The 11,304-nt window shown below is 48.6% G+C and overlaps 2 protein-coding genes and 1 long non-coding RNA gene across 3 annotated transcripts; all 3 read right to left on the bottom strand.

The window, feature by feature from the left end:
* Window positions 1–798: 798 nt before the first annotated feature.
* On the bottom strand, window positions 799–1,857 carry LOC148134667 (uncharacterized). The gene is made up of 2 exons (XR_015755762.1): window positions 1,809–1,857; window positions 799–1,331 (listed from the first exon to the last, which is right to left on the bottom strand). It is a non-coding gene; the product is annotated as an uncharacterized LOC148134667 (long non-coding RNA).
* Window positions 1,858–2,274: 417 nt separating this feature from the next.
* Window positions 2,275–4,089, bottom strand: LOC148134666 (keratin, type II cytoskeletal 8-like). Its single transcript, XM_087985484.1, has 6 exons — window positions 3,971–4,089; window positions 3,555–3,615; window positions 3,369–3,464; window positions 3,083–3,247; window positions 2,869–2,994; window positions 2,275–2,499 (listed from the first exon to the last, which is right to left on the bottom strand). The coding sequence occupies exons 1-6, from the start codon at window positions 4,087–4,089 to the stop codon at window positions 2,275–2,277; spliced, it is 792 nt and encodes a 263-aa protein (XP_087841610.1).
* Window positions 4,003–5,117, bottom strand: LOC148134665 (uncharacterized). The gene is given in 2 exon segments (XM_087985483.1): window positions 4,003–4,765; window positions 4,767–5,117. Coding segments are annotated over 2 exon segments (912 nt in total). The 3' UTR covers window positions 4,003–4,204.
* Window positions 5,118–11,304: the final 6,187 nt, after the last annotated feature.

Below are 11,304 nucleotides of genomic sequence, written 5' to 3'. Positions count from 1 at the left end.
TTATTTTGTTCTGTTTCATTTTGGCGAGGTGGGAAGGCAGAGGTCTCGAGCTGAGTATTGAAGATCACTTGAGGAATCAGCTTGGGAGGTTTTTTTTTCTGAAGAAAAGCCTGAATAGGTGTGTCCAGCTCTCACAGGACCAGATATCTGGGTTTTCGATTTTTTTTCAGTAATATCGGAACCGATTGTGTCCTGAACATAGTTGGAAGCTTCAGTGAATGTCTCCTGGCTGCCACTCTCTCTGAATTTCCCATTAATGTTTCTCTTCCTCCTGAGTTGCAGAAGTTGCGTGAATCAGTGTCTGATTTTTTCTATTTGCCAGGGAGTGTTGTTTGTGGGATGTTGCTATAACTGAACAGTTATTTAGTAATAGTTACTGTACCTATTATCCTATTAAGTTTTCCAATCAAGTTAAGTCATTCTAAGTTTGTCTTTCTTTGATTGTATTTTAACTACAGCTTAACATTAAGTCGTTTGACAATTCGCATTGCATCTGGAACAGATGTTTTACATTCACCGTTATAATAAGAACAAGTTCGAGTCTAGGCTACCTTCTTCAAATATTTTGAGGGGAGCGGGTCGAGTCCATAACAATGGTTTCAGTGATGTTGTACTGAATAGTTTCAGTGATGATGTATTTGTGCTGTCAGTTGATGTACAAAATACAGTGTCATCTTTCTAAATATCGTAATATTTCTTGAAAGTTAATGGTATAGGAATGGATAGTTCTTGAATTTCACAACTAAGGATGAAAATTGTTCTTTTTGTGAACTTAATAATGTGCTGTTCAAAAAGCAATCCAGATGTGCTGATTAGACGTTTATTGAGTAGGACAGAAAAAGTAAATCCCCAATACAATGTTGTACATAATATCGAAACAGAGTTCAACAGCAAAAGCCTGGCTTTAGTTCCCCATTTTAAAGATACCAACAAAGATAGCATGAGTTACTTGACTGCTTTTCCCACAAACCCAAACCTTTACAAAGTTTACTTTCTTTGGTGCACTGGTTAAGATGTCAATGTTAACTTCATGTCAAAAAACTACAAAATGTGAACAGATGAACTAAGATGTTCTGAAGAGCAGACATGAAGTGAATCCAAACATATTAACCACTGCACTAAATGCAGTACTTAGGGGATGTATAACCTCTGACAATGAACTGCTTTGAGAGACTGTTGGTTTTAAATGAACCCTTGTTGACTCAGTCCTGTGCTCTTCATTTGATATGACGTTTGTCCACTCGACATCGATCTGTTACTCACACCTAAATTCAGCGAGGTCTGAAAGGCAGATGATCCACCTCCAAAGCCCACGCCCTGCTGCATACCGCCTGGAAAAGGGGACAGAGTAAAAATAAACTTGTCGTATTATCTGGGTGTTACAATTTAAAAGAACAATTGCAACATGAAAGATGACTACAATTCACAGCGTATCTTTAGTGAAGTACGATAGCCCAAGATGTTTTGCAGGAGCTTAATCAAAGAAACAATTTCCACCTTGAAATCTACCAGGACGATGAGAAAAAGGTGGCGGAAAATCTAGTTTGTGGAGAAGGAGACAGAGAAGGGAGAGAGAAGGGAGGAGTGATGGAAGCTAGTCCTACACATTGAAAGCTGGTGTGGTGATGTAAATCAGGGATGTTAAATAGGATGGCAAAGGGTGGAGATTCGGCACCATTTTGCAAAGTCAAATGGTGAAAGCATCAGGTTTGTGAGGTGGGGAGTGATGATGGCTGATTGGAATGGAGCTGGGCAGATACTGAGGAGAAAGAATCATCGACCTTCACTCAGAACAGACATTCTCTTACCTTGGCTCTGTACTTGCTGGATGTTGAGGGTTTTTACCCCACTTGCCATCCTGTTGAGAAAGGAAACATTCTCAGATTATAGCGGACAATGACAGGAAATCACAGTCAGACTTCCCTCTGTTTCCTCAGGTATCTCCCTCTCCCAGGGACACTGACGTCTCCTGGGCTACACTTCTGAATGGGCACAGTCAGGCTCCTTGCCCTCGGGCAAAGTGCCCAGTCGTTACTGTTGCCACAGGTAGTAGGTGACAGCAAGCTATTGGAGGGTGAGGAGTGCGGGTCCTGACCTTTCAGTGGGACCTGGAGGTCAGTCACTGATTACAGAACCACCTTCACATTCACACTGCCTGTATTCCATCCCATTCCATTCTCAGGGATCACAGCTACCAGTCAACTGCAAGTGCAGACTGGAATTTGCCTGCACAGCACTCAATGTGATGGCTGCGATTAGCAACTAGCCCTTATCTTACCTCGTCTCTTCTGTCTCCAGTAGTTTCATGTAGGTGCCAATTTCAATGTCCAGTGCAAGCTTGATGCTCATCAGCCGTTCGTATTCCTTGCATTGTGCGGAAAGCTCTTGCTGAGCTTGGAGGAGGGCGTTTTCCAGATCCGAAATCCGACATTTACATTCTTTCAGAGACATCTCACCGCGGTCCTCCGCTTCCCGGATCGCTTCCTCCAGTCTCACACGCTGAGGAACATCAATATTCATTTGGTCAGTTCCTTCAGTGTTTGAGGCTCAGCCCCAGTGCTCCGAGCGAGACTTTGGCAAAACAAAAGGCTCGCCCTCCTCCCCATGATTTGGGAAAAGCGGTACGGTGTGGATTGCAGACTGACCAGCAACACATTCCCATCGGGAAAGACAACAGGGAGCCCCCCAGGCGGTTAGAAATGGACCGCATTCAGCCGACCCTTCAATCGCTTCTGAACGAATTATTGCTTTTTGGATCGTGTGAGACAGGGAGAGAAGCCAGAAAAGACGGAGAGACAGACAGGGAGAGAGAGAGAGGTGTTTAAAAGTGTTTTTCAGTGTTCAGTTTGATTTTAGACTTGTGCGTACCTCTTTTTTCAGGTTATCAATGTCTGCATTCATTCTCCGGATCTGATCTGTTGTCTGCTTTATCTCTACCTTCAGCGCATTGATATCATCGCCACCTTGTCCAGCCGCCATGGACAGTTCCTGCATCTGCAAACAGATATTGAGAACGAGTTAGTCCCACAGTTCACGCTCCTGCCCGAGTCAGAAAGATGGGCCAAAGAATAGGAACCTTCACCTTGGTCCGTTTCCAAACTTCCGCATCTTCGCGGCTTTGCTGGGCACAAGCTTCATACTGTTTCCTGGCGATGTCCAACAGCTCCTGCACATTGAGCTTCGGCCCACCCTCCAATTGCACGTTGACACATGTATTCTGAATCTGGGCCTGGAGCTCCCGGAGTTCCTACAGGGCACGGGGAGAAAGATTGGAAGGTGATTGGAAACCATTCGGGCTACATTGCATGAGACTTGAATGGACAAAAGATTGGCAAAAGGACAGCTGGTGAGGCAAGGCACATATTTACCTCGTCATAGATAGTCCGCAGGAATTCAATTTCATCGGTCAGGGCTTCCAGCTTCGCTTCCAGCTCCACCTTGCTCATGTACGAGTCATCGACATCCTAAAGAGCACAGGGAGAAAATACTTGGATCAAACTGACCAAAGGTGCCCGCAAACGGAGAACTGGAGCGTGTGGCTTTGTAACATTCACCTTCTTGACCAGGACAAACTCATTTTCCATTTCTGTGCGCTTGTTGATTTCATCTTCGTATCTGGAATGAAAGAGATTGTTTTACCGAGGCTCAAGTCTTTCTGGCCCGTCCCTATCACAGTCCCTGTTTGTCTCAGTCTCCGTTATTCTTCGCCTCCCCCTCCCGCCACCAACTAGACCCTGTCAAACCAGGTTCTGAGCTGGATCAGTCCCTCTGCCGGTGTTTCCCAGACAGTAACAGCCCGGCCGTGTGCAGTTCAGTGGCGCCGACAGAGCAACGCTGCGGCCCGTTCCCTCAGCTCACATTGTGGCCGTTTGTCAAAGTGATCTCATTCTGCAGCTGGGATTTGGTTTCGTTCCGATAGGAAACCGCCTCCGAAGCGATACGGGACCAAGTCCGGCAGCAGCTCACTGACCTGCCCTTGTAGTCCTCGACCAGCAATTGCATTTGGAGCAGTTCAGCATCGAACCTCTCCTTCTCCTTGCGAAGCGTGTCCAGTTGGTTCCTCAGATTCTCAATGTAGGACTGGAACATGCTCTCGATGTTGGATTTGTATTCGCCTTGATCCTGCAGAAGTTTCAGTTTGATACTCAGCTGAGTATTGACCTGTTCCAAGTGCCGAACCTGGCGGGGTGAGATGGAGAGACAGTTAAGACAAGAGAGGAAAGACACAGAGAACCCAGTTTAGAGACCCACCTGCCTGGACCCCACTGAGCATTACCCTGGGAAGGAAATCAACGAATTGGTCGTTGAGTCCCTGGAGCTGCTGGCTCTCCTGCAGGCGGACAACGTTCTGACTGGTGTCGATTTGGGGTAAAGGCGCGTTCAGGTCCAGGGCAGCGGTTCTCTGGATCAGCCCCTGAGAACTCATTCCCCCGAAGCCCATCCTGCCGGAGCCCCCTCCTATTAGACTCATTCTGCTGCTGCCGATGCCGGACATCCGAGAGCCAGTGGAGATTCTGGAGGCTGACATCCTCTGGGTTGGTCCCAGGACGACACTTTGGGCGCGCCGGGATGTCTGAAAACTCCCTCCGCCTCCCAACCGATTGAAGCCGGCGGAAAACCCGGATCCATGCATGCTCCCTCTAGTTCCTATCCCTCCGCTCTTCCTGCTGCTGCTGCTGGTGGTGGTGATGATGGTTTGCGATGTCATTTCGAGGTTGTTCAGGGGGTGGACAGAAACAGAGACCCACACTCAGAGAGAGAGAGACAGAGAGAGAGAGAGAGAGCACACTCCGAAACTGAACAGCTCGGTGGGGCTGAGGGCTGACTCGGCTGCTTTTATGTCCCAGTGGATGTGTGAGGGGGCTGGCCAAGGGACTGACAGCTGACAAGGAGCCGCCCACAATAGAGCAGCCGACAGAGGGAAGGAACAAGCCGCCACCCTGTGCCCCCGGGGCTGGGAAGGGGGAGGGGGAACGGGTCCGCTTGTGGGGAGCCCAGCCTTTCTCTCTCTCTCCTCCCAGACACGACGCCCACTCTGTGTCATCAGCTGTCTCAGGCCTTTCCTCAACTCGGCAGTGTGTGCTGCTAGCCCAGTCCCCTCCTGAACGGTCACCCATTCTCCCCCCGCCCCCCATTGCCCACATCCACCAGTCCGTGTTCACTCAATGCCCGGGACCACCCAGATCCAAGGGGGGCTCGCACTCCTCTCCATGTTATGACACTCCTTCTGGCCCAATACCCACTTTGGCCTCTCCCTGTCTGGGCTCCCTCCAACCCTCAGAGACTCTGTGCATCCCTCCACCTCCGCCCGCTTTGAACATTTGCAAGTTGATCCGCCCAACCAGAGGCTGCCTTTTCGCGACAAATGTGTCTTTCTTGCTTAAAACGTTGCGTCTTTGAGCGGATTTCTGATGTTGAAAGTATGAATTGAAGTTGAAGGTGAGCCTTGCTGACAAAGTTCGAGGACTGAGCTGTTTTGGTGCTTGTTCGGGTTGACAGGATGCAGAGAGAGCAGAGTGTGACAGGCGTTTGGAAGAATCCTCTTTCCACAGACACACAGTTCCTGAGGATTGTGTTCTAGAGGCTCCACCAACTGGTCAAATGGGCGAATTGACGAGAGCTTCCAGCGCCCATTGTTCCCCAACCAGCATCAATTGTAAACGTTGCAGTTCAGTGGTAATGTCCCTACCTCTGAGCCAGTCTCACTTGCTCTAGAGTTGCGTCACAATGTCTGCTAGAAGCTCGATTGATAGATTTGGGGAACCAATACTTTCGAAAGTGTTCAAATGAAAACAAAAGCCTCCATTTTTGGTGATTCATTCGCGAGGGAACGGAATCACCAGCAAGGCCAGCAGTTACTGGGTGCTGAGCTACTCCCTTGTAGTGCTTCAGACACACCAGGTCGGAATGTATTTCTGGGTGATCTATTTACATTTCTAGACAATGGTGTTATCCAGGAGAATGGCAGTGCAGGAGTCAGGGATGATAGTGACCTATTGTTCATGGGGGGAATTCATAGAAGGAATCCTTCCTATTCCTTTTCTCCAAATTTCATTCCGTCATCAGTGCCCAGCCCAAAACTGGGTCCTTCACTCGTGGTCTGCTGATGTCTCATCCTGAACCATTTTCTTGACAGTGAGTCAGTGGTGGTTTGCCACTGGCTTACATTGTCAGGGGCAGGATGAGTAGACAGGTGCAAACCCACCCCCAGCCCAAATGAAGTTGTGCTGTTGCTATTACTTGGCAGCACACAGCAGCCATCTCGCCAACTAGCACCCTGTCCCTTTGGAATTTCACCTTCTGCCAAAGTAACTTTGTCAGAAGAACTGCATGACATACTCGGGAAGAAATGTTCTGGAAAGTTCATCCCAATCTGCTCCAGCGCTGTCCAGGAAATCACATGCACGAAGTGGAAACCCATTCTGTATCATGCAATTTGGGTCCCAATTTCACAGGAAGGTCGGGAAAAGGAGAGCAGCCCAGCATTCAATCTTTTCTTCCTCTATTCATGTTTAAACCTGTGCTCCTCTCCTCTGCCTCCCAATGACCCGTTCAAGTAGAATAAAGTCTGAACCTTTCAGTACAGTTTCTATCTTTAGTGAGTCACTTGTGAGTCTTCTACCTCTGCAGGCCACCAAGGAAGTGTCAGTCTGCCAGCCGGAAATGAACGAACTCGCCGTTTTTATCAATCAATGAGATTGGAGCGCACTTGGTCGCTGAGTGCAGCTTGCAACAGAATCTGAACCGAGGAGTTTGATGAATAACGGAGTTTATTGAGGGGTGAGGTGTTGCTTTTTGTCTGACTTGGTCAGCCTCTATGAGAATGAGCAGTGCAAAGTGCATGAGAGGGAACAGAGAGGCAGTGGTAATTGTGCGCTGTGAAACGTTGCACGCTCCCTCTCCCCCACCGCCAATCCCCCATGCAGCCTGAGTAAAATAAAAAGTGACATTGCAGTGAAATGGGTAAGTGATTCATTGTTGAGTATTTTGCTCACAGCTTTTTAAATACAAGAAGTACGATTTTGCAGATGAGACTAAAATAGGCGGGATGGTGGACACTGAGGAAGGTTATCAGAAATTGCAGCAGGACCTTGATCAGCTGGGGAAGTGGGCCCAGGTTAATGCAGATAAGTGTGAGTCTTGCATCTTAGAAAGTCAGATCAAGGTAGGAGTTTCGTGCTGAATGCTGGGGCCTTAAGGAGTGTAGTGGAAAAGAGGGACCTTGGAGTTCAGCTGCATGGTTCTCTGAAAGTGGAGACGTAGACTCATAGAGATGTACAGCACGGAAACAGACCCTTCGGTCCAACTCGGCCATGCCGGCCAGATATCCTAACCTCATCTGGGCCCATTTGCCAGCACTTGGCCCATATCCCTCTGCACCCTTCCTATTCATATACCCATCCAGATACCTTTTAAATGCTGTAATTATACCAGCCTCGACCACTTCCTGTGGCAGCTCGTTCCATACACGCACAACCCTCTGCATGAAAAAGCTGCCTCAGCCTGTTCAGCCTCTCCCTATAGCTCAAACTCTCCAACCCTGGCAACATCCTTCTTTTCTGAAGCCGTTCAAGTTTCACAACATCTTTCCGATAGGAGGAGACCAGAATTGGACACAGTATTCCAACAATGGCCTAACCACAGTCCTGCGCAGCTGCAACATGATCTCCCAACTCCTGTACTCAATACTCTGACCAATAAAGGAAAGCATACCAAACGCCTCCTTCACTATCCTATCTACCTGTGACTCTAATTTCAAGGAGCTATGAACCTGTACTCCAAGGTCTCTTTGCTCAGCTACTCTCCCCAGGACCTTACCATTAAGTGTATAAGTCCTGCTCTGATTTGCTTTCCAAAATGCAGCACCTCGCATTTATCTGAATTAATCTCCATCTGCCACTCCTCAGCCCATTGGCCCATCTGATCAAGATCCCATTGTGCTCCGAGATAACCTTCTTCACTGTCCACTGCACCTCCAATTTTGGTGTCATCTGCAAACTTACTAACTATAACACCAGGGTTAACATCCAAATCATTGCTATAAATGACAAAATGTAGTGGACCCAGCACCGATCTTTGTGGCACTCCACTGGTCACAGGCCTCCAGTATGAAAAGCAACCTTCCACCACCACCCTCTAACTACTACGTTTGAGCCAGTTCTGTATCCAAATGGCTAGTTCTCCCTGTATTTCATGAGATCTAACCTTGCTGACCAGTCTCCCATGGGGAACCTTATCGAGCGCCATATTGGAGTACATAGAGATCACATCCACCGCTCTATCAATCCTGTTTGGAGTCACAGGCAGACAGATCAGTGAAGAAGGTCTTTGGTACACCGGTCTTCATCAGACATGGCTTTGAGTGTAGAAGTCAGGAGGTTAAGTTGCAGTTGTACAGGACGTCGGTGAGGACACACTTGGAGTATTATGTTCAGGTTTGGTCACCTTGCTATAGAAAGGATGTTATTAAACTTTAAAGAGTGCAGAAGAATTTACAAGGATGTTGCCAGAACTCGGCAATCTGATTTATAGGGAGAGGTGGACAAGCTAGGACTCGCCTGTTCCTCGGATGCTGCCTGACAGGCTGTGCTTTTCCAGCACCACACTTTGTGACTGTGATCTGCAGCATCTGCAGTCCTCAGTTTCTCTCACCTGGCATGAGCTGCCAGCGGAAGTGCTCGAGGCAGGTACATTAACAACATTTAAAAGGCATTTGGACAAATACATGAATAGGAAAGGATTAGAAGGATATGGTCCAAGTGCAGGGAAATGGGGTCAGAGTGCATGCGCACTTTGGTCAGCATGGACCAGTTTGGGCCAAATGGCCTGTCTCCGCGCTGCACAACTCGATGAAGCTCTATAACTCTCAATGTGTCAGCAGTTGTAAGGCTTCAACAATGTTAGAGCACCTCGCTTCACAGTGGGCAGGAGTTTATTGGGAACAGTAGGGCTTATTATTTACAATAAAAATAAATAAATAAGATGTAATGAAGCTTGTGGGACTTCCTGGCTACCAGTGTGATTCAAGACAAGCACTTTCCCAAGAACAAAATTGTCTAATTGGAAGGTGTGTAATCTGGCTAAAATAATATCACCTTTGGAATTTGGCTTGTTCTGGGCAGTCTCTGATATCAGCCCAGGGGCTTGGGCAAGGTCTGAGCTGCTCAGAGTGGTCACGGTTTGGTTGACCATACTACTGCAGCCTGGAGAGTTGGCCATGGTCAGCCCTGTGAATCCATTGCCATCAATCCAGTGAGAGACAGGAACACGGGAGCAGAGTTGTACAGTACCAGTCACGATGCTGGTTACTCATTGTTCGGGGCTACCTAGCCACGTTGCTGAAGTGGTGCACCATGGTCAATGTGAGGTGTCCATCTACAGACAGTCAAGTGTGGGTGCGGGTATCCAGGGTCCAGTGCTGCAGGAAAAAGGCTCTGGAACATAATCATGGTGAGTCCAAACAGAAGAAAAGTGAAAAGGTAATGTGGGACAGCTCACGGTGTAAGTGGGGCGGAGATAGACCACGAAAGGGCTCAGGTCGAATTATCGATGGTGAGCAACAGCCTGACTTCCGAAGAAAATACCCTCGAAGCTGTCACCTACCAACTGGCTTCATTCCTCCCATTGACCAATCAGACCGTACCCTCTACCTGTGTTCACCTATCACTGCCTCACTACTGCCCCACTCTCTCCACCCAAACCCTCCACCACACAGACCCTCCCCTTGACCTGCAGCTCCCATTACCCTCACCCCCAGCTACATACCACTGCTGGCATGTTGACCAGATGGGCTTGATGCTATCAGGCTCAGTGTGCAGATGAAGACTCAGATCGACTCACAGAACTCACGGCCCAAAGAGCTTCCACTCTCCTGAAAACCACAAGTGCTCAATGGAAATGAAAATGGTTGTGGCCAGGGCCAATGTAGTTGGAGTAAGTACATTGTGCTGTGAGGGAGATTTCTCTGTGTCCAGGCCATGTGTGACTGTCCAAAGCATTGCACACACACACCCAGACATTGAAGGTGTCATGCAACTGTAACCTCACCTTACATTGTGACCCTGGGCATTTGCCCACTGGGTGCAGCCCAACGACTTACCACAAGCACTCTTGACCATTTCATGACCGATGAGAAGTGAGCCCTAAAACACCCCATGATGTAAAAGCAACGTCAGTGCAGCAGGAGAGAAGCAGCAGAGCTGCCAAAGTGGCATGCAGCAGCGATTTCCCTATTGCCTGTATGTGATGCAGCAGTTCCTCACTGCACACCATTCAATATCATGTTGGGATAAGGATGGGTGCTTTCAGGTAGAGACAAAAATTACTGCAGATGTTGGAACCCAAGGTGGACAAGCAGGAGGCTGGAAGTGCACACCAAGCCAGGCAGCATCGGGAGGTGGAGAAATGAATGTTTTGGGTCTAACCCTCCCTCAGGACTGAGGGTGGGGATAATGGGAGCTGCAGGTAAAGGGGAGGGGGTGTGTGGGGGAAGGTTTGGGTGGAGAGAGGGGCTGAGTGGTGAGGCAGTGATAGGTGAACACAGGTAGAGGGTACGGCCTGATTGGTCAATGGGAGGAATGAACCCAGTTGGTAGCCTACAGCCTGGAGGACTCAACATTAAGTTCCTCAATTTCAAATAACCTCTCTCCCCATCCCCCGACTCCGTTCCCAGCCCCTCGCACTTCCTTCCAGTCCTCTGACCGACCCTTCCTTCCAGCTACCAACCGGACTCATTCCTCCCATTGACCAATCAGGGCATACCCTCTACCTGTCTTCACCTATCCTGACCTCGCCACTCTGTTCCTCACTCCACCCAAACCCTCCTCCACAGCCCTCTCTTTATCTGCAGCTCCCCTCACCCTCATGCCCACCCCTGAACAAGGCTTATACCCGAAATGTTGTCTTCTCCACCTCCTGATGCTGTCTGGCTTGCTGTGTTCTTCCAGCCTCCTAACTGTCTGCCTTGGCTGTTTTCAGCAGCAAACAGTTTCCTTTTCTGCCGCGACAGAGACTCGCACCAACAGGGAATTGTAAACATTGAATATGTCATTTCAAATCTGACCCAATGTGCGCTCAAAAGGTATTCTACATTCTTCCCCTCAAACTAGGTCTCACTGCAGTCCATGTTTACACAGTTGGGATGGAGGCGACCTACCTACAGTGGACCCCGTCAGCATCAGAGATTTGATCGAGAACATGTCTGGGACATGGTCCTGATCTGCCCTTTTGCCTTTCCTCCTTGTCGCACATTTCGCATGGTAACAGTACCATGTAAAAGTCATAGCCCCCTGATTCATCCGAGAA

This window comes from Chiloscyllium plagiosum, unplaced genomic scaffold, assembly GCF_037043375.1.
Source record: "Chiloscyllium plagiosum isolate Xiang-an unplaced genomic scaffold, Cpla_swu_hap1 HiC_scaffold_53X, whole genome shotgun sequence".
In the NCBI taxonomy this organism is placed as follows: domain Eukaryota; kingdom Metazoa; phylum Chordata; class Chondrichthyes; order Orectolobiformes; family Hemiscylliidae; genus Chiloscyllium; species Chiloscyllium plagiosum.
Note: the sequence above shows the minus strand (reverse complement) of the source record. Positions and strands in the feature narration are given on the sequence as shown.